Source organism: Myotis myotis, unplaced genomic scaffold (assembly GCF_014108235.1).
Source record: "Myotis myotis isolate mMyoMyo1 unplaced genomic scaffold, mMyoMyo1.p scaffold_m19_p_20, whole genome shotgun sequence".
In the NCBI taxonomy this organism is placed as follows: Eukaryota; Metazoa; Chordata; class Mammalia; order Chiroptera; family Vespertilionidae; genus Myotis; species Myotis myotis.
The window spans coordinates 8788347-8813502 of NW_023416325.1; the positions used below are offsets into that span (position 1 = coordinate 8788347).

The following is a 25156-nucleotide window of genomic DNA, read 5'->3' on the forward strand; positions in this document are numbered from 1 at the left end:
CAATGTATCAGCCAATCTATTGGACAGAAAAGAACAAACAGACGAAGGAGGAATTCACCAGATGCTTCCTGCCTGTTTGAGCTGGGATGCTTCTCTTTTGCTGCCTTTGGACTGGGATTTACACCTTTAGCTCTCCTGGTCCTCAGGCCTTGAGGTTGGGACTGGGACTACAGGTACTCCTGGCTTTCCCACATGACAGAGAGCAGCCCAAGGGACTTCTCAGCCTCCAAAATCACATGGGGTCAATTCCTCACAATCAGTCAATCTCTCTCTATATATATATATCTATATATGTATTTCTATGTAGACATCTATATCTATCTATATTTATATCTATATCATCTCCTACTGGTTCTGTTTCTCTGGAGAACCCTGACTAATACAAACAACAATCAAAACCATATGCCCTAGCCAGTTTGGCTCAGTGGATAGAGTGTCGGCCTGCGGCCCAAAGGGTCCTGGGTTCGATTCTGGTCAAAAGCACATACCTTGGTTGCAGACTCCTCTACGGCCTGGGTCCTGGTCAGCGTCCCTGCAGGAGGCAACCAATCGATGTGTTTCTCTCACATCGATGTTTCTCTCTGTCTTTCCCTCTCTTTAACAATCAATGGAAAAATATCCTTGGGTGAGGATTAACAACAACAACAAAAGAACAAAACACACTGATTTTGTACTTTCTACTGTGATGCAGTTTGTACATATGTAAAATTCTTCATGGTGCAAGAGGAAAATAGAAAACTTCCCCTGGGAAAACCCTTTGGCCTATGGGAGGGGGTCAGTAAGAAAAAGACATCCTCAGGTCTGAGAGAAGAAGGCACAATTTATTTAGTCAAATTATTTTACAACATAGTCTTCATGGACAGTTGTCAGCTTAACAGTTCATATAGTTTAAAAAAGTCAACGATTACCTGCAAAATTATATATATTTTAATATCTAAAAAATATATTGCATATATAGGGCAGAAAAATCCCTTGTGCCCACAAGGGAATGTTTGCTTGTTCCTTTCAAAGTTGTGACTGCAGCGTAGACGGTTATGTACAAACATTTCAAAGCATCAAGATGTCAATGGCTCTTCTTGGGTAACGTGTGCACACCTGTTAAATAACTACAACCAGTGCTTCTCTTTTAATAAGCCAGTGACTTAAAAGTCTGCTTCCTTTTCAGCAATAGTCACATTATGCTTTTTTTAAAAAACAACAACAAACCAGCTATAAAAACGTACAAACAGGCCAAATGTACAGATTGACAAAAGATGTACATATTACATTTAAAAAAATAACACAGACTGATTTGATAGTAAAATTGCATTTGTGACCGAGGTCAACTCGTTTACTTATTCTTCTTAATTTTTTTAATTATTTATTTTTAATACTGTGAGATATAGGAAAATAACTCTGCATAATTTATACAGTAAGTTGCCATCTGATTGGGTGACCCTGGACTGACGGTCTGACAAGCGCACAGCGCCTGCGGATCTGTTCGTGTTTAGAAATCCCTAAGACTTTTCAAAGTTCGGGGACTCACTGTCACTATCTAAAAAAAAAAAAAAATAGTTATTTAGCTTTCTGTCTTTCAGGAATGCCTGCGCTCGCATGAACATTTCTTAGTTAATATCTTGACTATTTCTAGAGAAAATGGTCAGCCTAGTACATATTGCCCATTGAGAGGAATTCTCCAATGCCCATGGCTTCTTAAATACACAGACATCTTCTTTCTTTTGAGTTCCAGTTGGGTGAAAACTTCACTGGCCTTACAACCAATGTTCCAGTTGCTATTCACTGAGTTCGGTCTCCCTAAAACAAGGTTATAAGCTTCCTGCCTCTATTTTCACTAAGTCTCAAACCAGAGCCTAACTGGTTAAGTCCACGAATCCTTAGCATAGTGAACCCTACGAGGTCCATGATAAGACCCGTGTGTGGATAAGAAACTGCTTTGGTCATACAAATAATAAAGACGATTTACAGTTTCTTTCATAGAACCATGATACAACCATTCCAGTAATCTAAATATTCCATTCAGAAGATGAAAGGAGATTGAGAATACACATTAGCCTACTGGCCCATGGAATTACACATCTCTTTGTTCAAGGTAGAGGAAGCAACATAAAAAAAGGGTGTGTTTTTTGTTTTTTTTTTTAAAAAAAGAACAAATGCAAAGGTCCTATCCAACAAGAAAGAACATCCAGTTTTGTTTTCTCCTCAAGGCCACGTATGTCCTTTAGAGTCCAAAGTATTCCAGAGAGAGAGAGGGATGGGCTTCAGCTAGAAGACCACCGATGATTAAGCTTCTAGTAGTAGCTGCCTAAGTGTGAGGGCACGTGGGTGTTAGGATGGCGGGGGACATTGGGGTTGGGGTAGATTCCGCCCGTGGGGGAGGTCCAGTATTGTGAGGCCGCTCCAAAGAAGCTGGAGGAAGTGACGGGCATGGAGGACGGGTGGGGCGGGACAAAGTTCACCTTCTGTTGATGGGCGTGGTAGGAAGGCATGTAGGAGATATCAGAAGGGTACTTGTACATGGACGACTCAGTTGGGTGTGGCTGCAGTGCCTGGGCAATGCCATGGAAGTCAAATTTGTAGGCATACCTTTTGCCATGCACCTTCGTCATAATGTTTTTGTCATAGTAGTATCGGAGGGCCCGGCTCAGCTTGTCATAATTCATGTTGGGCTTGCTTTTCCGCTCCCCCCAGCGCCTGGCCACCTCGTCGGGGTCCGTCATTTTGAACTCGCCGTTGGTCCCCTCCCAGGTGATGCAGCTGGCGTTGGCACTGTCGGAGAGTAGCTCGAGGAGGAATTGCCACAGCTGGATCTGCCCGCTTCCTGCAGGTGGTGAGAGGAATGGGAAAACAGGACATGTCAGAATCCAATCCCCTAAAGGCAAGGACCCCCTCACCCTTTGTAAAACAAAACAAAACAAAACAAAACAAAACAAAACAAAACAAGTCTGTATTTTCTTTTACGTTCAGAATTGACTTGGCAGCCCCTCCTTTTCATTGTCGATTTGCTTTATCATTTGCTGCTGAGATGGGCGTTATAAGGATAGTTAGATCTTAAAGCAATTCCCTCCAAGGCCTGGTGAAATGCACTGTGGGTAACGAGGTGCCGGATGGCCCAGAGCTAGCTGTGTGATTTGGGGCAAACCACAGCCACTCCTTTGGGCAAGAGTTTGGAATTTCTTCTTCTGGAGAGGCCTGAATCACTGGCCAGCTCTCATATTTAGTGATGGAGTGGTTCTCATGTCAGCGTAAGAGTCTGGGCCAGGAGGCTGCTGTCAGGCACAGGGAGAAGGTGTGGCACAGGCTTCAAGCTAACAGGATGCTCCTTAGCAGGGCACTAGCTCCCAGCTCCCAGGCTAAGTTCTACAGAGAAGAACCTGGGCCGAGAGAAAAGCAACAGGAGAAGAAGCTGGCTGGCTTCTTTTCCCCTGGGCAGAAAGGGCAGGCACCGAACACTGGGCCTGGAGACACCGCAGTGTCAGTGCACACAGCTGGGAGGGTGTGGGCCTCACTTTTGCACTAGGCCAGCCTATCAGCTCACATGCTCAGCGGTCTTGATTTAGAACTCACTTTAGAGTTATTCTTTTTATAATAAATCCTTAAAATACACTGTCAAATTTACTTCATCTACAACTTTTTAGGGACACACCTCTTCTGTAAGGCCAGATAGCTTGCAATGCTTTCTAAAATCAAGAATAAAACACCTTTGGCTGGGACCATGTGGTTCAGTGGTTGCACCAGGAGGTCACGGTTCTATTCCCAGTCAGGGCACATGCCCAGGTTGTGGGCTCGATCCCCAGTAGGGGGTGTGCAGGAAGCAGCTGATCAATGATTCTTTCTCATCATTGACGTTTCTATCTCTCTCTCCCTCTCCCTTCTTTTCTGAAATCAATAAAAGTATATATTTTTAAAAAGAATAAAACACCTTTGGAATATTTATTCACGTATGCCTCACAGGAGGCAGGTAACTGACAGCCCAGTGGCTTTGTGTCCTCCCACCCTGTCTTTCCCTCCTGGAACCTCTCCCTGTGCCACTTATAACTAAGCTAAGGCTCATTGCAGGTGTGCAGTGCTAACACACTTGCTTTCTAGAAACATCCTAGGCTAATGGACATTATTGCCACCAAAGAACCCGCCCCGACCTCACTGGTACACTAGAGAAACCGGTGCTGAACGTTTCAAGGAAAGAAGTACATGTTACTCCCCAGTCAGGTGTCTGAACTTCGGACAGAGGTCTCTGTGATCTCACATAGCTATGGAACATTCTAGAAAGAAAATCCTGCAGGTCAAAGTCAACTCACCAGGGTTGGCTAGGCGACTGCTGGTTGGGCCCAGGATCTGATATGGATCTAAGGAGACAAAAAAGGAGATTTGCTTCAATGTTATTAAAAATATAAGAATAACAGCATCAACAATAAGAATACCTCAAGGTTCTGTACTTTTATTTCACTATCATAGAAAAGTCTGATTTCAGAAAACTTGACTGTTTTTTGTTTTTATGTTTGCAGACCCCAAAGATCTTGATCACAGGATTCATCCCAGTATTTATAGAAACAACATGGAAAAGTAACAGCATTATATTTTTTTTCATATTTGGTGTCTAAAGTTTGTAGCTAATGCTGCTATTATCTAAAACAGAGTAATACAACCATTTGGAAAGGAGGTGGCTATAGATTTCATCAAAACGAATAAGGTGAACGTGGTTCATTAAATGGGCTTGAAGATCTAACAGTTAGTGGTCTTTAATAGCTCTACCCATTACTAACAACTTTACACACCTCTGCTTTTCTGAGGAGGCATAAAATATACGCCCCAAAAATCAAGCAGCCGGTTTCTAGCCCCAGCTATGTTATAAACTAAGGAAACATTGGACCATCTTCGGGTATTAGTTTTCTCATCCGCAAAATGAGTGGGTTGGGCTACTGGATCCCCCAGTTCCCTTCCAGTACAGCATTCTGTGATTTTAAGCTCGGAAATGCCAACACTAACCAGAATTTGTATTTGAAGTATAAAGTGGCTGTCCTTGTCTCTCAGTTTACTTAGCATGTATGTGATTAGCTATAAAAAAATCTTTGCAATATTGGTTTTACGTGAGGTTTGTCTCCTTTTTCAGGGGAAATCCTGGAAGAGAGCTTGATTACAACTTGACCACGTTGTTAAATGTTTGGTGCAATTTTGCTATTTTTATGGTTATAATTGCAATTTTAAAAAATCAACATGATTTTGGGGTTTCTGCTTAGGCCCACAAAATTAACTTTGAAGAGTCCTTATGGCCATTTAGCCTACCCTTTTCTATCCACACCGTATGACAACAAGCATTTTTTGGGCAGGTCACATCTGATTTTTGTTGTTGTTAGGGATTCTTTGAATCTTTTATGTCAAATCCCCTGTCTTGTGTTTCTAAACTTTCCTGATGAATCTTTAAGTCAACTTTCTATTGCTCTGTCTTCAGTGGAGATGGAAACAGTGTTTGCCCATCTCAAAGCAAATGGCTTATTCAAACCTTAATCTTGTCTGTGTCACAGCAAGAAGACACGGCTAGCCTTGGGGGTGGGCACAAGAGCCGCCTTCAGTTATATGAGGGATCTTCATATAGAATAGGAGGAGGATTTCTACAGAGGGTAAACTAGGAAACTTGAATGAAAGTTAGAAGGAGGGGACTTTGGCTCCAATAGTGGAATTGAGCCCAGCTAGGTAGTGAACTCCCTGTTGCTAGAAGTATTCAAGTAGAGGTGGGGCAATCATAAGACTGAGATGTTACAGAAGGATTTATAGACCTGGATGTCTCTAAATTCCTTTCTAATGATAAAAGTCTCCAATTCCATGGTTTTTAAAGTTCCCCTGCCTAAATTGTTAAGTAGATCCATCACAGGAAGGAGGTGTTTTGAAAGCAAGGTTGGTGAAACAGGAACGGTTTGGAGAGTACTTGGAACAGGGTAGCTCTCGTCAATGAGCTCTGTGGCTTTTAGCAAATCACTGCTCCTCTGGGTCTCAGTCTCTTTATTTTACAAAATGAGGCATTGGAAGACTTTCTCTTTAATATGCCTTTCGCCTCTGACATTCAACAACCTGATTCCAGTGCCGGGTATCGACTCTCAGATCTGTTACGGAGTCAAACAGAGACCCTACGTGGAAAAGTGATGACACACACAGCACATTGTTTAAATCCTCCTCAGGTGGCCACTTGGAACCAATGGCTGCGTGAGAAGCAGAGGAGGAGGGTTACACATCGTGGACAGGTACCTGGTTGGGGCCGCTGTTCAGTATTCTTACTCATTGTTTGTGCTCCTGCCAGGGGAGGACCTACGGCAAGAGAAGAGGAAATCCGGTCAGTGGGGCCACGCCCCCGAAGGGGAGAGAAACATCTTGTCAAATGCCCTCCAGAGGAGGAGAAAGCTGCTTTCTCACTCACTCACTCACTCACTCACTCACTCATTCACTCACTCATTCACTCACTCATTCATTCACTCACTCACATAGTCACTCACTCATTCACTCTCTACTCATTCATCAACTCACTTTATCTTATAGCTATTTATCTAGACTCTACTGTGCGCTGGCCCATTCTTGATGCTAGAGGTTCAGCCATGAAGCAACAGCTTCCGGTAGAACTTAGAGGTTAATGGTGCAGACAGTGGTAAACAACTATAAACGCCTGGGATAGCACGGCTGATGGTACTGGGGCTGTGGGTTTCATTGTAAAAACAGAAAATGTAGAGAGGTCCTTAAAGGGAAGGGGATGTTTGAGCGAAGATCACCTGCTTCCTGTGTTTACCATTTCCTGAGCTTCCTCCATGGCATCTCCCATGACCCTCCCCGTTCCTGTTATACCCATTTTAGATCTGCGCTGTTTGCATGGCCTGAGGCTCAGTCTGATTGGTATCTTCATCACTCCTCGCTCTTCCCACTGACCCATCTCGTGCTATTTAGCCGGTTTAATCTCCCTAAACCATTGCACTCTCTGTCTAAAAACCTCAGTGACTCCTCATTGACTACAGAATTAGGTCTGTCTTCTAGGTGTCCTTCATGCCCCCTTCCTTACCTTCCCAGACTTCTTTCCCTTCACACATCCCAAGCTCCAGGAACCCAGAGTCCTCCCCGACTGTCAGACACATCAGCTTTGATGTCTTTCCCTGGCCCCCGCTTCTAGGAGGTTCTGTCTCCCCCATCACTGCAGGTCCAAATCCTTCTTCTCTCTCTAGGCCAGTGATGGCGAACCTTTTGAGCTCGGCGTGCCAGCATTTTGAAAAACCCTAACTTAACTCTGGTGCCGTGTCACATAGAGAAATTTTTTGATATGTGCAACCATAGTAAAACAAAGACTTATATTTTTGATATTTATTTTAATGGCATATTTAAATGCCATTTAACAAAGAAAAATCAACCAAAAAAATGAGTTCGCGTGTCACCTCTGACACGCGTGTCATAGGTTCGCCATCACCGCTCTAGAGCCAGCTCAGATGGTGCCACGTCCACTGATAAAGGGTGATGTGTGGAGAGTGAAGAGTAAAGACCCCCTCCCCAGCTGTTCTGAGCTCGACTCATCTTTGTGAACCCCAATGTGCCAGGTGCTGGGCACAGAGTAAACAAATAATCACACTTATCATTGAAAGGGATCTTGGTTATTGATTGGTTATTGGGGCATACATTTGTAACCCCAACTTCTTTCTTTCTTTTTTTTTTTTAAATATTAACTTAGTATTTATTTATTTATTTTTTTTAAATATATTTTTTATTGATTAAGATATTACATATGTGTCCTTGTCCCCACGTTACCCTCTACCCCCCCCCCCCCCCCCGCTCATGCCCTCTCCCCCCCGTTGTCCATGTCCATTGATTAGGCCTATATGCTTGCATATAAGTCCTTTGGTTGATCCCAACTTCTTTCTTGAAATAATTCCCTTCAGCATCCATTCATGTGCTTGATATTTTACTCCCTACAGGTAGCAAGAGGGACACATTCTGGTCCTTCAGACTCAGGAGTCTGAGTCCTTCTCTTCTCCCTCCCCCCACTTCATGGGAGGTTTTGGGTCAGACTTCATCTCCAACTGATGTCTCAGACCCCTTCCATCTCCTCACCAGGTTATCCTTCATCTCAGCCCCTCATGAAACGGGGACAGTGACCTTGATGTGACTGAGCTTCAACAGTTTGAGCAGCAAAGTCATGGAGGGTCATTATCATCACTTAAATGACAGAATCCAAATCCAGTGACTATATGTTCACATAGAACCTTGTCCTGAGAAGCCTTCTGCCTTTAACAGTTCTCAAACCAAAGGGAATGAAACCACACTCAAGGCTCTGAACAGAAACCCCAACCCTCTTTAAGGAACCGGTATCACTGACAGGCCCTAAATTGGCAATTGATTTTGATGTCCACTCAACAAACAGGAAGACAAATGCTCACTCTTCTCCTTTTTTATCTCATGACCCCGCTCTCCACCCATCCTTGGAAAAATGTTTTCCCCCCAAAGACAGGGTGACATGTACTTACTTTTGTTGAGGCCAGAATTCATGTTATTGCTCCACCCTCCTCTCCTGACTGAGTCGTAAGAAGGATCTAATGAAAAATAACAAATAATCGTACATCAGCATCTCCTGCTTTGCAGAAAGATTGAGTGAAGATGCTCTTTTAGCAATCAGGAGATATTACATTTAATTCAGCAATCACTTTTCAGACACCACTAAATTCCAGCAGTGTGCCCTCGCCCTGGGGGAAAGGTAGGGTGAGTGGAAGGAGCATGAAGATTCTGATTGGGAGCCAAAGTAACAGAAGAACCCTGAATTTGAAGTTAGCAGATTGGTTCAAGTTCTGTCCCCAACATTACTTGTCCTGAGGCCTTGGATGAATCACAATATATTCCTGCATTCAACCTTCTTTAATATGAAACTTAAAATTTACCTGATTTATCTACCTTGTAGGGTAGGACTAATGTTATGAAGTGAATGTGTGTGTTCTCCCCCAAATTCATAGGTTAATACCCAATCCCTGATGTGATGGTATCAGGAGGTGGGGTTGTTGGGAGGTGAATCAGTTCCTGAGGGTGGAGCCCTGAGGAAAAGGATTAGTGAGTGGCCTGGTAAGAAGAGGTTATAGAGCTAGCTTGCCCACTTCCTGCTGCGTGAGGATGCAATGGGAAGTCGGCAACCTACAACCCAGAAGAGGCCCTGGCCAGAAACTGATCACATTGGCACTCTGATCTCAGATTCCTAGCCCCCAGACACGTGGGAAAGAAATTTCTGTTGTTTATATATCACTCACTCTATGGTACTTTGTTAGAGCAGTCCCCACGGACTAAGACAGGTGATGATCAAATGCTAGACATATGTGAGACGTCTTACAAAACTTTCTGCAAATATAAATAGAAAGAAAACATGTCTATAGTGGCTCTGAAGAGATGGGCAGCGTCCAGATTCAAGACTCCAAGGGAAGAGTGTCTCAAAGCCCAGGCCCATGACCTCTCAGGTGGCCCGCTCCAGCCCTTCCTCAGGACACCCCAGGCTCACCTAGGCCCTCATGTTTGTCTTTTCTTTCTTTCTTTCTTTTTTTTTTTTGTTGTTGTTAATCCTTACCCGAGGATATTTTTCCATTGACTTTTGAGAGAGTGTGAGGGAGGGAAAGAGACAGAGAAACATCGAGGTGAGAGACACATTGATTGGTTGTCTCCTGCCTGTTCCCCGACCAGGGCTAGGGTTCGTACCTGCAACTGAGGTATGTGCCCTTGACCGGAATCGAACCTGGGACCCTTCAGTTCACAGGCCAACGAGCCAAACCTGCCAGGGCTCTCATGTTTTCCTCTTGAGAGTGGAGAGGGCTAGGCCTGATGACCACAGAGAAAGAACAAAGGCCAGAGGTGTGGCTAGAATAGGGGTGGGAACAAGAAATGAGGGGAAGGAGCGATGCCTCGCCTGGGAATGACTAGGGCCTTGTTTCCAAATCGCCATGGGAACTACTCCATTGAACCCGGACATCTGTGACCCCACCCTCTCCCACACGCCTCCAGAGCTGTGCTCAGAAGCCGCTCCACTGGCTGGAAACATCCCTTTTCTTTCCTCCTGGTGTCAGTCCCGTGGCGACACGGAGCAGGCATGGCAGAAGAGCTTGAGGACACAGAATGATGACTTTCAAAGTCTTTCCATGAACAACAAAGAAACCATGAAAACCATCCGAACAAATGGTGTGCAAACCTCATCAAACAACAGCCTGACAGACTGAAACACAAACCATCCCCTCCGCCCCTTCTGAGCCTCTAACGAATTAGAATAAGCACCGCGAAGATGGACGGGCGCATCTGATCGTCTGTTCTAGTTGTTTCTGGCGAAGAAGAGCCGAAAGACAGGGAGAATGTTCTTGTGGAAAAATCCACGTGCGAGTGCACATTCCTCCCGGTTCTGGAAAAGCCAGTGCAGTTTTGAAATTACAGTATTTAGCAACTGGCATGAAAAGCAAAACAGAAAGTGAGGGGGTGGGGGTGGGGAGAGAGAGCAGGGAAGGGGACAAAAGGAGACAAGGCTCAACTCATTTACGTGGTCTGCTTTTATTTTCACTTTACTTTTTTTTTTTTTTTCACAATTCCTCCTGCAAGCAGATGCCTCTGCTTGCCTAAAAACAAAATAGAACAAAAGCAAATGAAAAACCTAACTTGTTTACAGGCTTGGAATGCGGTTGACGGCCCTCGTGGGCATTTTTTGGGGCTGTCCTATGGGGGTCTGCCGAGTGTGTGCAAAGCTGGTATAAGCCAAAGGAAAGGTGGGGTTCAAAGATTTTTCTGTGGTGGGGATGCTGGGTAGGCCTGCAGTGATTTACTGTGGAGTGACTTCTGCCATGTACTGAGTGGTTGGTCACAGAGTGGATATTAAGTAATATGAAACATGTTCTCTGTCCTTGCATTTGACTATGAGAAGATAACTATGATTGTGAGGAATGATGGGTAATGGACCACAGGAGTGGTGGGGACATTGAGGCTACTGGAGGCTAAGGAGGGAAAGGAGAGTGTCATTGGCGTCATCTGAACTGAGCGAGACCTCCTTGGAGAGAAGAGAGTGAGCAATGCAGACAGACATAGGGCAGAATCGGGTAATGGGGTATACAAGTGATGTCTGGGGACAACCATTAGAGGCAGCTGCAGGACTGAATTAGAGGAACGGGTAGGATAAGAGGGCTAGAAGAGGGGGCCAAGGGCATGTTCAAGGCCATGTTGATGGCAGCAGGCAAGTTTAATGACCTTGGGGTGCAGGCAGTGGAAGCCCAGAGTTGTTATGGGCAGGCGGCAATGCCATGAAAACAGGGGGTGGTGGAGGACGAGGTTTGTGGTGGTGTGTAGGATGGGAGAGCGCCTGGGGGAAGGATGTGAATTGAGTAGGAACAGAACAGAAAGTGGAATAGAAAGTGACAGATTCATGCAAAAAGAAAAAACCAAATCATTAAGTTCCAGGAATCGGTGTGTGTTATCTGAAGTCCTGACTTGCCTCCTGACTTACTGCACTGATAAGATCTGTCTCAAAGTTTTCTAATCGGTTTTTCTGCTCATTCATTCATTTACTGAAGGCATCCTCTATGACAGCCATGTTATATTCGGAACCATTTTTTTTAAGCCCAAATTATGGTTATGTCTATCACTACCATTGACTCCTTTTTTAAAAAAATTATCTTTATTGTTGAAAGTATTACCCATGTCTCCCTTTTCCCTGCCAGTGACCCCCTCCAACCATTCCCTAACCCCAGGCCTTCACCTCACTATTGTCTGTGGCCATGGGCTATGCACATATGCACATAAGTTCTTTGGTTACTCCCTTTTCACTCTCTTACCAAATTTTCCTCCTATTTTTTTTTTTTTATTCTAACTCCAGGGACAGAGCAGACATGCAACAGCTACAAAATGCGTGGACTAATTCCCCATAATGGACAGTGGGAGGTGATGGCTAGGTTCTTCCGTAACTCTAATTGCCCGGTCAAGGCTGAAGTTGGTGCCTTATCAGGAAGTGTCTGGCAGCCCATCTTGGCTGTGGTGTCTCAGGGCCTTGGGGCTGCAGAGCTGTAGGTCATGATCCTCCCACAGGCACACCTGGGACTGGAGGTGGTGGGAGGGGGGATGGGGGAAGCCTGGCTGAGGGGACGATGGAGGTCCCAACCAACACGAAGTCCTCTAGTGGGTAAAAAATGAATCAACCGAATCAGAGGCCACCAGCCATCAGCCTGGACTGTGTTCTCACAGCAAAGCTAACAGAGCAGTCAATAGCAATGGCCATTCGGAGGCTGGTGTCTCTAGCGTAGGGTCTGGGAGCCATGTGTGCATCTGAGCAACAAACACCACAAGTCTCCCTCCCATTGCTTTTTCGCCCCCAACTATTTGATGGAAAGTCCTGCTCCTGGCTCCTGAATCTACAAAGGACCCCCAGCTTCTTCACTGAGGAGTTTAACCAATGCCTCTGTGGCACAGGGCTTTGTGGGGACATCCACTACATGTTAGTTTGAAATGAAAGCCAGTATTTCTGGAGGAAGCCCTAGTGCAGAGACAGAGCATGAGGACGGAGGAGGGCAATGCCAAGAACCAAGAGCTGGCGTTCTGCCTGGGAGGTCTAAGAACCCAGGCTGCCTTGCAGATTGAATGAGATATCCAAGCAAACACCTGGCACGGGGCCTAGCACCAAGTCAGACGTGGAAAATGTCAGCAATTAATGATATTATTTGCATCGGTATTATAAACTGAAAGGACGTTCAGAAGACCCACAAACATGTTCGCCAGTCCTACCAAACACACATAACTTCCCCCTCCCCTTTCCTCCCCTCGAGCTTCCTATGTTCTACTTCTTAGTTTTCCATTGATCACTGAACTTAATCAATAATTCATGTTTATTGTTTATTGTCTGCATCTCCCACCTGAATACCTTTCTTCTGTTCTCTGACATTATCAAGCACCTAGAATAGTGCCCAGCCCAGCAAGTGCACAGTAGATATTTGTTGAATGAATAGATGGGCCATATTTTCTTTCTTGCTAAACATCCACATTTCCTCTTACGTTTACTATTTAACTGGATAAAGAGAATTCAAGGGGCCTACCCTTCCTTCTCCCCACTGAGCCGTTTCCAGGGGACTCTGCTAACCTCTGAGAGTAATGGACAACAGCCCGTCTGCTACAGGCACCGGTTAAAATCTGTCCCCACAGGGAAGTCAGGGACTAGAAGCCAGTTATTGAAGTGGCCAGCTTTTTACTTGATACATTTTCAATGTCATTGTTGAAAGGAGAGCTTGTTTTTCTTCTACTAACTGTCGTGCAAGTGAACACTGAACAGCGTGGTCAGTTCTGGTCCCGGATGCACAAGCAGAACTATGTCTAGAACCAACATGAGAAGGCTTGGCCCAGGGCGCCAAACCAGCGCCTGGCGTTCCTGCGCAAACACTACCTGTGGCTGTGTCAGGCCTCCCTGACCCCGGCTGGCTGCCATCGGGTGTGGCGGGTCCCCAGGTGGGTGTGCTGGTCCACAGAGCCACCTGAGTGGGCACCAGCCCCCACCCTCGCATACAATGCCTGCTGTCTGCTTCCTGGGGACTGGCTTCTGGAGACAGAGCGTAGGGAGCAGCCAAGGGCACGGTGTGACCGACGGCAACCAGCAGATGGTTGACAGTCCGGGCTGGTGTGTGGTGGCAGCCTGCTCTGTCAGCACAAAAGCACACCCGCCTCTGACAAACCCACTTTTGACTTGGGTGAAGGCTGCTGCCACCTGGCTGCGTAGATGACAAATATTGTGATGACTGCCCAGACGAGTCACCAAAAGGGCTTTGCCTAGCGTTTGTGGTTTCAGGCAGTCCTGAGGTCAATGTCGGCCACAGCAGGCAGAGACCAGAGCGCTGTTGTGGAGAATGTGGGCACCGCCAGGCACCGTGGGGAACTCCGCCTCCCGCACACAATGGCCCGAACAGCATCTCCATCATGTGACGCTCGACGTGGCTCCGGTGACACTAGATGGCCTCTTAGATTCCAGGGGAGCCTCCTGGGGAGAGAAACCTGAGCGTGGAGACTTGTTTCTGGAAGCCCAGCTGGAAGGGGAGGCCTTGTCTGGGCACAGCCATCTCATAGACAATCCAGTGTTAGCTCAGTTTCTGTGGGAAGCTTTCAAACGGGCCTCAGAAGTCTGGCCAAACGTCTCAGGAAAGACATTTTTCTGCCCTGCTGCCCACGGTTCACCGTCTGAAGGCCCCGTGTCCCGGCGACACGCGGCTCTCCACTTTGTCATGACCTCACCGGGAGGCCCTGGATGCAGGGGCGCCCGCACACAAGGGCCTCTCTCTTCACTCCTGACGACAGAAGGCCACCCTCTCAATTACTTGATGGAAAAAGATGAATGTTCCCTGAACCTTCTCGGCGAATTTCTGGTTGTGCCGAGAAGGCCGGCAGCGCCTCGCCCTGTTTATCCTTGGAGAGCCGGGCTCTGAATCAGACCTTTCAGCCCAGGAGGGGGCATGGCTGCTGCAGCTCAGAGAAGGGGCTCCTTTTGGTCAGATCCTGACCTCCCTTCTTGAGAGAGCCAGGATGACCATGGAGAAGGGCGCTAGGACAGAGGACGCTGACCCACAACCTTGACCTTCCTAAGAAAGAGCCAAGTGGGGCAGGCGGAAATGCCTTCCCCAGGCTCTCAGAGGAATGCACATGGGAGCACCATCCATGGTGTTGGTGGAGGACTGGGCTGGATGATCCGCCCAAACCCTTCTCTCTCTCTCTCTCTCTCTGAGGTCCTGGCTTCTAAGGGCCGCCTCTCGCCACCAACCCAATTCAGGCTGCTTGCCTCGGGGCTCTCCTCCATGATGCCTTTGAGAATGCACCCCAGTCTGTGAACGTCGACTCTGCTTCTGGAAACTTCTCAACCCACAACTCAGGACCTGCTTCTTGTTAGCCACGGTCTCTGCTATAACCCCTGCGGGTGATCCCTTCAGATGCCTGACCTTCAGGCCTGGCCTCCCCTGCAGACACGGTGCACAGGCCACCAGTGCATAAGCAGTGAGCATCCCGGTGAGGTGCAGGGTGCCCTCACCGAGGTGTCCTTTCTCTCGAGAGCAGTGGTTCTCAACCGTCTGGCCCTTTAAATACAGTTCCTCATGTTGTGACCCAACCATCAAATTATTTTCGTTGCTACTTCATAACTGTAATGTTGCTACTGTTATGAATCGTAATGTAAATATCTGATATGCAGGATGGTCTTAGGCGACCCCTGTGAAAGGGTCCTTTGACTGCCAAAGGAGTTGAGAACTGCTGCGCTAGGGGGCTTTACCCCTGTGGTGGCGACACGGCTTTCAGAACCAGGCCGCCCTGGGTTCAGGTTCCAGCGCTACCATTTGCTCTGTTGGGCGACCTGGGGCAAAAGGTTCCTCACCCCTTTTGTAACCTCAGGTTCTGCTTCTCTAAAATGGACGACTAACAACTGCTTTCTAGGGTCGCTAGGAAGACGAAACAAGCATTTGCTACATGGCGACTTGAAAATAGACGCCCTGTACCTGTAGGCCACAGGACCTCACCTGCACCTCTCCGAGGTTTACCTTGGTGAAACAAGGTTACAAAGCGCAGCAAGGAAGGCCTGGGGAAGGATAAGGAGGAGGAAGGACAGTCCCATTCCTGCGATCCGACCACTGACTCCCAAACTGGAATAAAGGGTGGCTCTCTTTCAAAAGAAGAAATGGCCTGGCAGTTGTGGCTCAGTTGGTTGAGCATCGTCCTGTGCACCACGAGGTCTCTGGTTCGATTCCCGGTCGGGGCACATGCCTGGGTTGCGGGTTTGATCCCCAGTACGGGTTGGCAGCCAATCCATGTTTCTTCTTCATCTCATTGACTTTTCTCTCTCTCCCTCTCCCCCTCCTCTCTCTCTAAAATCAGTAAACACACACACACACACACACACACACACACACACACACATGTATGTAGATGTATATTAAAGGAGGAAATGGATTATCCTGGGCCCCAGTTTGAAGACTATCGCCCTGAAAGGTAGTGAGGGGTGCTGGTGTATGAGGCTTAGGTTTTGACTGGCAGCCTCCTTGCACCCCTGTCAGCTCACAGTCCCTGTGCAGCCGGCTCTGAAGCGGGGTCCTCACCTCATTTCAACCCGTCCTATAGGGGCAGCCCAGCCTCCGCCTCAGTGGCATCTTATTTTACAAAGAGCAACAGAGGATCTTGGCTTCCACTGAGACCCCAGGAGGAGGGAAATATCTAGGGAGGACTGTCTTCAAACTTGGAACTCAGGGGAAAAAAAACATCCTGGATCAGGTTTCCTTTGCTCAAGGACCTCGTCCTGGAATCCAAACAGCGCCTCAGCTCAGGACGGACCCGCTGCGTGGAGAAGAATGGAGGCACTGTTTCGGATATTATATGTGCAAAGGACAAAAAGACATATGAGCAAAATGCTTGGGGGGGAAAATGGATGGATTTGAAAGAGGAAAAGTTTGGAGAGTCAAGTGGCGCACCGGCCGGGCCCGGCCCCGCCACAGTCACGCAGGCTGCCTACTGAGTCGGGCCCCTCTCTCACTTTGCTTCTCTTGTGGGCTCCGTGTCTAAGTGACACCGAAGTCTAAATGACCTCTTTATTTTGATAGGGCCTCAAAGTGGGTTTCTGAGCCAGCCTTATGCAGAAAGGCGATTCATACTGACTAGGTTAGTTGGATGTTTGCCCGAACCACCCCCTGCCCCCTTCCTCCCGCCCCTGGCCACCATCGGGCCATGTAGACACAACTAAATTGCCCACTTCTTCGGTCAGATCTGCCTCAGGTTTAAGAGGATTCCAGGCAGGAAAAAAAGAAAACCTAACTGTTCGCTTAGGAACTAGGGCTTGGGTTCAAGGAGAGGTGGTCTGTCTGGGTCCAGCCCCCTCCACTCTGCTCAGGGCCTTGATCGGAACCTCTTAGGCTGGCATTTCACAGTGAGGTTGCTCTCACGCTCTCTGGCGGCGAGGGATGCAATCTTGTGCCTGTAACCTGTGCATCTTTTTCTTCCAAAATTCTACAGGTTAAGGGTCACCTGGAAGAGTCCCATGTTTATTGCCCTGTCTGGTCTTCTAGCCCAGTGGTCTGCAAACTCATTAGTCAACAGAGCCAATTATCAACAGTACAACGATTGAAATTTCTTTTGAGAGCCAAATTTTTAAAACTTAAACTATAAAGGTAGGTACATAATTAGGGTACTCCTAAGGCTTAGGAAGAGCCATACTCAAGGGGCCAAAGAGCCGCATGTGGCTCGCGAGCCGCAGTTTGCCGATCACGGTTCTAGTGGAATTTTTTTTAAAATATATATTTTATTGATTTCAGGGAGGAAAGGAGAGGGTGACAGATAGAACTGGGAGGTCAAGGTTCGATTCCCGGTCAGGGCACATGCCCGGGTTGCTGGCTCAATCTCCAGTAGGGGGCATGCAGGAGGCAGCCAATCAATGATTCTCTCTCATCATTGATGTTTCTCTCTCTCTCCCTCTCCCTTTCTCTCTGAAATCAAATATATATATACATATATATATATACACACATGTGTATATATATATATATATTTAAGTGGACAGGGAAGTCATTCTAAACATGCCATCTTCATGACCTGGTGGTGAGCATGACATGCTTCTGTCCCCGAATCCTGCATCCACACAGCAAGAGCCCAGGAGTTGAAGAAAAAGGGCCATCAATTCTGGAAGTTAGAACATGGTCTTACATAATAGAATCAGAGGCTTCTTTTCAGCCTGGAAGGTACCTCAGACATTATCTAAACCAGACATGCAAATTAGCACTGGCCTGGAGGCCTGAAGCATGAGAGAAATCATATGTGGCCATATAAGAATTTTAATAGAAATTGAAAGTATGACTCATGGCATGAAAACTTCCTTTCTCTAAACTCCTCTAGGATATTGGGTAGGACTGATGATTCTTTTACAGGCAGGCCAAAAACCGTTTAAGCTCAAAGATTTTTCCAAATGATACCAAGAACAATTTTCATCTCTTTGGAAGAGTCGTACCTAAATGCTATCAAGCATAAGGCTGTTTGTGGTTTTATTAAAGGCTCCAAAGATTTTCATGGGAAAGGATTCCATGACTTCTCTTTCATCCATTCCAAACAGGGAAACAGCTCGTTGCAATAGAGAGAATGCTGGATTGGGGTTCAGAACTCCTTGGTTTGCCTCACATCTCTGTCAGCTGTGTGAACTTCAGCAAGTGGCTAATGCCTCCAAGTCTCAGCTAACCTATCTGTAAAAGGGAGATACCCAGGGGAAAATAACTCCTCTAAAATTTAAGAGCCTGGAAAAGCAAATGGCCTATTTAATCCTCACAGGGTTACGCTGAGAATAAATGAGCTCACGCATGAGAAAATGCTTCAAATACTCCAAAGTGTCCCATAGAATTATAGCTGCTATTCTTTTCCAGAGTTTAATTCATGGGAGATGAGAAGGTAATCTTTCTTGTGTCAACCAAAGCTAATTTCCTATGGTTCTTTCTTTAGGAAAGCAGAAGGATTGAGTAAATGTTAAATTAAATTGTCAAAGACTACATTTTCCTTCCCCAATGAATCCATTACTGTCAGTAGTACTTACTGAATAGCTACAGGGCTGGAAAAAGGGCATAGGAAAAAAGTCACAATTAGAGACTAGAAAGTACTGGTGTAGTAATTAGGTTCATGGATATCTTGTGTGTGTGGGAGGGTTCTGAGAAGTGATTGTAGTGTCTGGGAGTAAGGAAAATATATCTTGAAGAGGCTGGAACTTGAACTGGGCCCTGAAGCATGTGTTGGATTTTGATAAAGTAATAACCTCACTTAATGAACCACTTTCTCCTTAGAGTACGCCTGACATAAGAACTTGAACTTCTTCATGGAAACATGTTAAAGTTTTTATTGACCTTCAGCTTACAGATCTCTGAGACTCGAGAGCAGTGGTTCTCAACCTTCTGGCCCTTTAAATACAGTTCCTCATGTTGTGACCCAACCATAAAATTACTTTCGTTGCTACTTCATAACTGTCATGTTGCTACTGTTATGAATCGTCATGTAAAGATCTGATATGCGGGATGGTCTTAGGCAACCCCTGTGAAAGGGTCGTTCGACCGCCAAAGGGGTCGCGACCCACAGGTTGAGAACCGCTGCTCGAGAGGCAAAGCTGATATATGTCCTGGTTAGTGTTTCTAGCCATAGTATGTCTTCCTCGAAGACTATCTTCTCCCAAAAGAAATAAGTTCTTTTTTATGTCAGCTAGGGGTTTCTCTAAAGAGAGGAAGTTGTCCTCTAGCTGGTTTGGCTAAGTGGATTGAGCATTGGCCTGTGGACTGAAGAGTCCCAGGTTTGATTTCAGTCTAGGTTGTGGGCTCGATCCCCAGTAGGGGGTGTGCAGGAGGCAGCCGATCAATGATTCCCTCTTATCATTGATGTTTCTATCTCTCTTTCCCTCTCGCTTCCTCTCTGAAATCAATAAAAATATATTTTTAAAAAAGAGAGAGGAAATTGTTACATCTATAAAAAGAACTTGGGGAAAGGTTTTATATTAAAAATAGAGGCCTGATGCATGAAATTTCTGCAAGAGTAGGCCTTCCTTCTCCTGGCTGCTGGCACCCGGGACCCAGGATTCCCTTGCAGCCCTGGTTTCACCCGAAAGGTTGTCCGGTCTAATTAGCATATTACGCTTTTATTATTATAGATAGCTGATGATGCTACCAGAACATGCCCCAAACTCCCACACCACTGTCTGGCAGGAGAGAAGCTCCCTTCTCTTTCTCCAGGAGAGAGGTAGACAGATGGATGGATGGATAGAATTTGCTTTATAAGCATGAGACTAAGCAAGCTTTAAGTACTCTCCAGCTACTGCTGCCCTCAAAGAACCTCCCTGTAGAATTTTGAAATCAGTGCTTGTAGCAGAACACACGCCTTTGGAATACTCTGTGTTGAGGTGGGCCATTGGGAGCACTTGTAGACCTGGCCTTTGATTTCCAAAGTACTTTGGGGCCCCGCTCCTCAAAAAAGGCAACGGGGGTCACTTCTAGTTTCTATTACAAATCAAGACCACACGGTCATGGAAATGAAGTTACAGCAACTGAAGGCAATTTCATTTTGAGTCTTAGTCTTGCTATCTGGAATGGGATGAAAAATGTGAGTCAACGTGAAAGTTGGTAGAGATGGGAGGCCTAAAATAGTAGCAGTTAAGAATTTGGAGATGAACTGGAAATGCAAAAACCCCAGTGGCCCACTTAGTAAGTGCGAAATGCCACTGAGAGGTGATGGAGCTCCAGCCCACTGAGCACTCAAGGTCACAGTCAGGGAGGCCCCTCCCTGACCGTGCTGGGAGAAGCTGTAGTCTGGCTGAGTCTAATTGGAAGGGTGCTCTGGGGGTCAAGTTGCTCCCAAGCACCTTTCCCACAGCCTATCACATCCCTGATTTCTCCAGGGAGCATCTAAGAACAGCTTTGATAAACATAAAGACAAAAGACATGCCCAAGGAGGGCAGGAAAGTCAACGTGGGAACCTCTAAGCATCCAGGACCAGGACCAGGGCCCCGGGTACCTTTTAGCAGAGGGAGGAGAAAGCCCCACACCATAGTGGCAGAAAGGGATTGCTTTTCTGTTCAGTATTCCAATAAAGCCCTCGATGGTGGGGGTGGTGTAGGGAGGAAGGTTTCAGAAGCAATGGAAGGCACTTATTTTAAGAACAAAGATGCTCAGCTCCATCTTCCTCCTGGGCTCCTCCACCTGCCAAGGGCGCATGCGAATGAGAAGGCGGAGTGGGATGGGGTGGCTGGAGCATCCTGGCAGGTGTCTTTAACATGGTCCCAGGTGTTCGGATACCTTTCTTTCTCTTCCTTGAGAGCCACGGGCCAATGAAGCTTATAGAGGCCAGGGATTGTCCACCTGATATAATTTGAGGGACATTTCACAACTAGATTTATTAGACTGATATCCATCTCCCCCTCCTTATAAAAAATTAAGTGTATTGCTATCTTATTACTCGATATATCAATTCCTTTTCTAAATCTCTCATTTTTTCTTTATTATTTAAAATGTGATATTAAATACACAAGAAAGAATAATGTTATGTGAATTAGAAGGCGTCATAGTAAAAATAACATCTGTGAAACCACTAATATGCTTTGTGAGATGCAAAGACCAGAGTAGACGGAGTCAGGTCCCTGATTTTTTGGGGACCATAGCAGGGATCTATTAATCTAATCATGCCTAGTAACAACTAGATGATGTCAGCCTCCTGCAAGAAACGGCCTTTCCTTGGGGTGGTGGAGGGAACAGGAAGAGGCAACGGCGGAGCCCTGTCCCTGCCTGGCTGGGGAGGGGCTGCAGTAACAGATTCCGTTCTGCTTCCCATTTGCTTTGTGACTTGGGCTTAACCTATTTGTGCCTCAGTTTTCACATGTGTAAAGTAGGGGTGTGAATAGTACCAACTAAATGAGGTTGTTATGAAGTATAAATGTGACGCGAAGAGAAAACTTCTTGTCACATAGTAAGCACTTCATAAATGTTAGCGGCTATTGTGATGGGGAGGGCGAGAAGAAAGGTAAGGAAAGAAGGGTGAAACGAGCAGAAGTTAAATTTCCCCACAAGATCACTTTTTTCTTGGCTTACTTCTGTCCCTGGCCTCTTTCATATTGGCACACCGAGCAGGGAGACCCAGATCTGAAAGGCCTCCAAGGGGAATTTAAGCTGATTAAAAAAAAAAAAAAAAAAAGCCCCCGGTCCCTGGCCAGTGTGGCTCAGTTGGTGGGAGCATCATCCCATGTACCGAAGCGTCTTGGGTTCAATTCCAGGTCAGGGCGCATGCCCAGGTTTCAGGTTCTGTCCCCAGTCAGGGCACCTGCGGGAGGCAACCAATAGATGTTTCTCTCTCTCCCTCTCCCTTCCTCGCTCTCTACAACCAATAAACATATCCCTCTGGGGAGGATTAAAAGAAGGGCCAAAGGGTGAAGTGGAACGCTCATCATATAACTGAAGTCTGCTCTTGGCGAGCTCCTCCCCTGCTCATGGATGGGACTGATCAGAGGAATCCCCTGGGAGTCCAATGAAGGGGGAATTCAGGGCAAGGTAGAGGAAAAGGCAAGCACCATCTGCAGTGGACAAAACCAAACATCATTCCCATGCTTAGTCACTCTTGGGAAGCGGTTCCAAGCATTTTGCCTATAATTTTCATCCATCCGTCCCATGGCCTTGCTTGAGTTCCCATCTCCAAGAGGCTTGATGTCTTGGAAGACAAAAGACCATTATGATGGGATCTGTTGAATGCTCAACCGCAAAACAGGAAGTCCAAGCAAAGTACGTGGGGAAGGGGTGCCGAGCCCCTGCTGAGGTAGGTGATCTGGGCCTTCACGGGGAGGGGAGGGGGGCTGCCTAGCCTACAGAAGGGGTGGGAGTGAGACTGGGGAGGAGGGATACACGAGGCAGAGAGAGGCCAGGAGACAGTCAATGTCGAAGACAGAGAAGACAGGAATTGTTCACAATTGAAGGGTGAATTTTTTTGATCAGATCCTACATGGGCAAAACTGCCCCACTGGGCACAGCGATCAGGTCTCTGACCCGGAAGTGATTGGAACTGTTCTGTGCCTCTGGGGGGCCCACATAGCTGAAGCTGGGCGGCCTCCAAATGATCACACCGGAAAGCTTGGCTTTGCCTCACCATCCCTCACTCCCTGGTGGCAAAGTCACCCGGTCTGAGTAACTGGATGGAGGCGGCAGGAGGGAGAAGGGCCCCACTTTGAATGGTGGGGGGTCAACCCTGAATTCTCTCTCGCAGGGACACGTCTGGAATATACGCTGTAAAAGAATGAATTTAACCCAGAAGCTGAGGGCAAGGATCCTTAGAAGACTTTTGTGTGCATATTTTGTAAAAGATCCTCAAAGGCATAAAACCTGCCCAACGTGAGTTATTCTTGAGATGGAATTCCCTCATTTCCAATCAGGGAATCCACGCCGTCACTGGCACCAAAGAAAGGAAGACAAGCCCCGGCCACATGCCTCTGTACCTGCGACAGCACCACACTGGGCGCTGTTGGCCTCCTTATCCCGGAACAAGGTTACACTTGACCCAGGAAACGGGCGAAGCGCCGGCCAAAATGGAGAGAAAGCGTGTCCTGGTCGCCGCGCAACCCACGCACGTGCGGTCACAGCACACGCAGCACACCCAGCGAAAAAAATAGCGGTTCTGTTCCTCAGAGAAAGGAAGGAGAATGGTTACTTAGAAAGTGTCCCAGACAAGCTGTCAGATTGAATTCGGAGGCTGGAGTCTGACTCCGGGACAGGCCTGGCTGGCGGAGCTCCCTGGGGACTGGGGTTTCCTGCCTGCTTCGCTTACAGACAAGGATTCTTTGTTTCCAGCTCTCTCTCTCTCTCTCTCTCTCTCTCTCTCTCTCTCTCTCTCTCTCTCTCTTTCCTCTCTCTATCTCTCTCTCTGGCGAAAAAGAAAAAAAAAAGCACACACAAAAGCATGCTGCTCTCCAAAAAGGGTCAGATCGAAAGCAGACAAAACATTAACTCTGAAATTTCAAAGGAAAACAATTTTTTTAAAAAACCAAGAGAGCAAGCTACTGTCTATTCTGTAATAATAAATCTTGCCTTTGGACCCGCGCGCGTGCACACACACACACACACACACACACACAGCCAGCAATCATCCCCACTTTTGCTAAAAATGGATTAGAGGTATTTCATCATAAAGGAAAAACATAGACTGACACAGTTCTTAACAGGCCCTCCCGCGAGGCCTCATAGCCTTGGATTTAAGTGCTACGTAGCGGACCTAAGCCGGGCCGCCGAGCCATACGACCTGCTGCATGAGAGATGTTATTTACTCCCTAAAATAACAGGGCATTACCTCACAGCGTTACAGGCCTTTTCCGACGGCACACGTGTTCCAGACCACCCCCCACACACTACCCCGGCCAGGGCGACAGCCAGCGCGCGGCCCGTGCCCACGCGGAACACCCGAACACACGCTCCCGCGCCCTCCACTCAGGGTGCCACGTCCCCGATGCTGGACCTGGAAACACGGCGTCCTCTTTCACTGCATGATACATACATACGGGGAGTGGGGGGGGGGGGCGGGCACCAGCTTTAGGCATAAATATTCTGCTCTCATCCATGTTCTCCCATCAAAACAAAAGTTCTTGGGGCATCTTTTCAATTACTGGGAATTTCAAAGATGTAGGAAAGCAGAGAGGAGCCCCGCTGGCGTGGCTCTGTGGTTGAGCCTTGACCTCTGAACCCAGTGGGGCACATGCAGGAGGCGGCCGATCGATGATTCTCTCTCATCCTTGATGTTTCTATCTCCTCCTCTCTGAATAATCAATAAAAATATATTTTAAAAAAGGGGGGAAAAAAGAAAAGCAGAGAGGAAACTACTGAACCCCAGGGCCCCTTCATCCTGCCAATCATATTTCAGCCCTTCCCCCCCCTCCCCTCCCCCCACTGGTCGCTCTGAAGCAGATCCCTGGCTCCGCCCCTTTGCTGAGCTTCCTGTCTCACAGTGACACAGCCCACTTTCAGTTTCCTGTGCTCATGTCACACTGAGGCCTTGGTGCCCCCGGAGGGCACACTCCTACACACCCCCAGGGACTCCCCTGGCCCCTTCCCCCAAACCCAATGTGAACACACAGGGCTGCCCCATCTGCATGGCTCAGTGGTTGAGCATCGACCTATGAACCTGGAGGTCAGGGCACATGCCCAGGTTGCAGGCTGGATCCCCAGTAGGGGGCATGCAGGAGACGGTTGACCAATGACTCTCCTTCATCATTGATGTTTCTCTCCCTTCCTCTCTGAAATCAATAAAAATACATTAACACACACACACACACACACACACACACACACACACACGGCTCCCACACCACAACTCCCATACGTGCACAACAGACCCAGGCACATTGGCTGGTGTCTTGCTTGTTTATCATCGTCCCTTCCTTTCAATACCCATTCCCAGCACGACCATGCTGCATATTTCTAGAGGCTTCCCATCAGCCTCTACAATTCAGCCAGAAAGGACGGCCCAGAGAGGGCGTAGCATGGTCTATATCACCCACACTCCAATGCACAGTATCAATAACTTATTGACCCATGGGTGACTCTGACAGTGAGCCCCTAAGGATAGGTGCTGGCTGTGCACCCTACTTCCTGGGCTGGGCCTAGCATCCCCTACACGTGGCTCTTCATAAATGAAGAGA

At 47.2% G+C, this 25156-nt stretch overlaps 1 protein-coding gene across 2 annotated transcripts in view; it reads right to left on the reverse strand.

Moving 5' to 3' along the window:
* Positions 1–800: 800 nt before the first annotated feature.
* Positions 801–25156, reverse strand: part of FLI1 (Fli-1 proto-oncogene, ETS transcription factor) — a 118768-nt gene continuing 94412 nt past the window's right edge. For both annotated transcript variants that reach the window (XM_036353417.1, XM_036353416.1), the window contains 4 exons: positions 8487–8552; positions 6238–6297; positions 4296–4343; positions 801–2818 (listed from right to left, as the gene is read on the reverse strand). In XM_036353417.1, coding sequence (XP_036209310.1) covers positions 2289–2818; positions 4296–4343; positions 6238–6297; positions 8487–8552 — 704 coding nt within the window. In that variant the 3' untranslated portion in view covers positions 801–2288. The remainder of the gene's footprint in view (positions 2819–4295; positions 4344–6237; positions 6298–8486; positions 8553–25156) is intronic.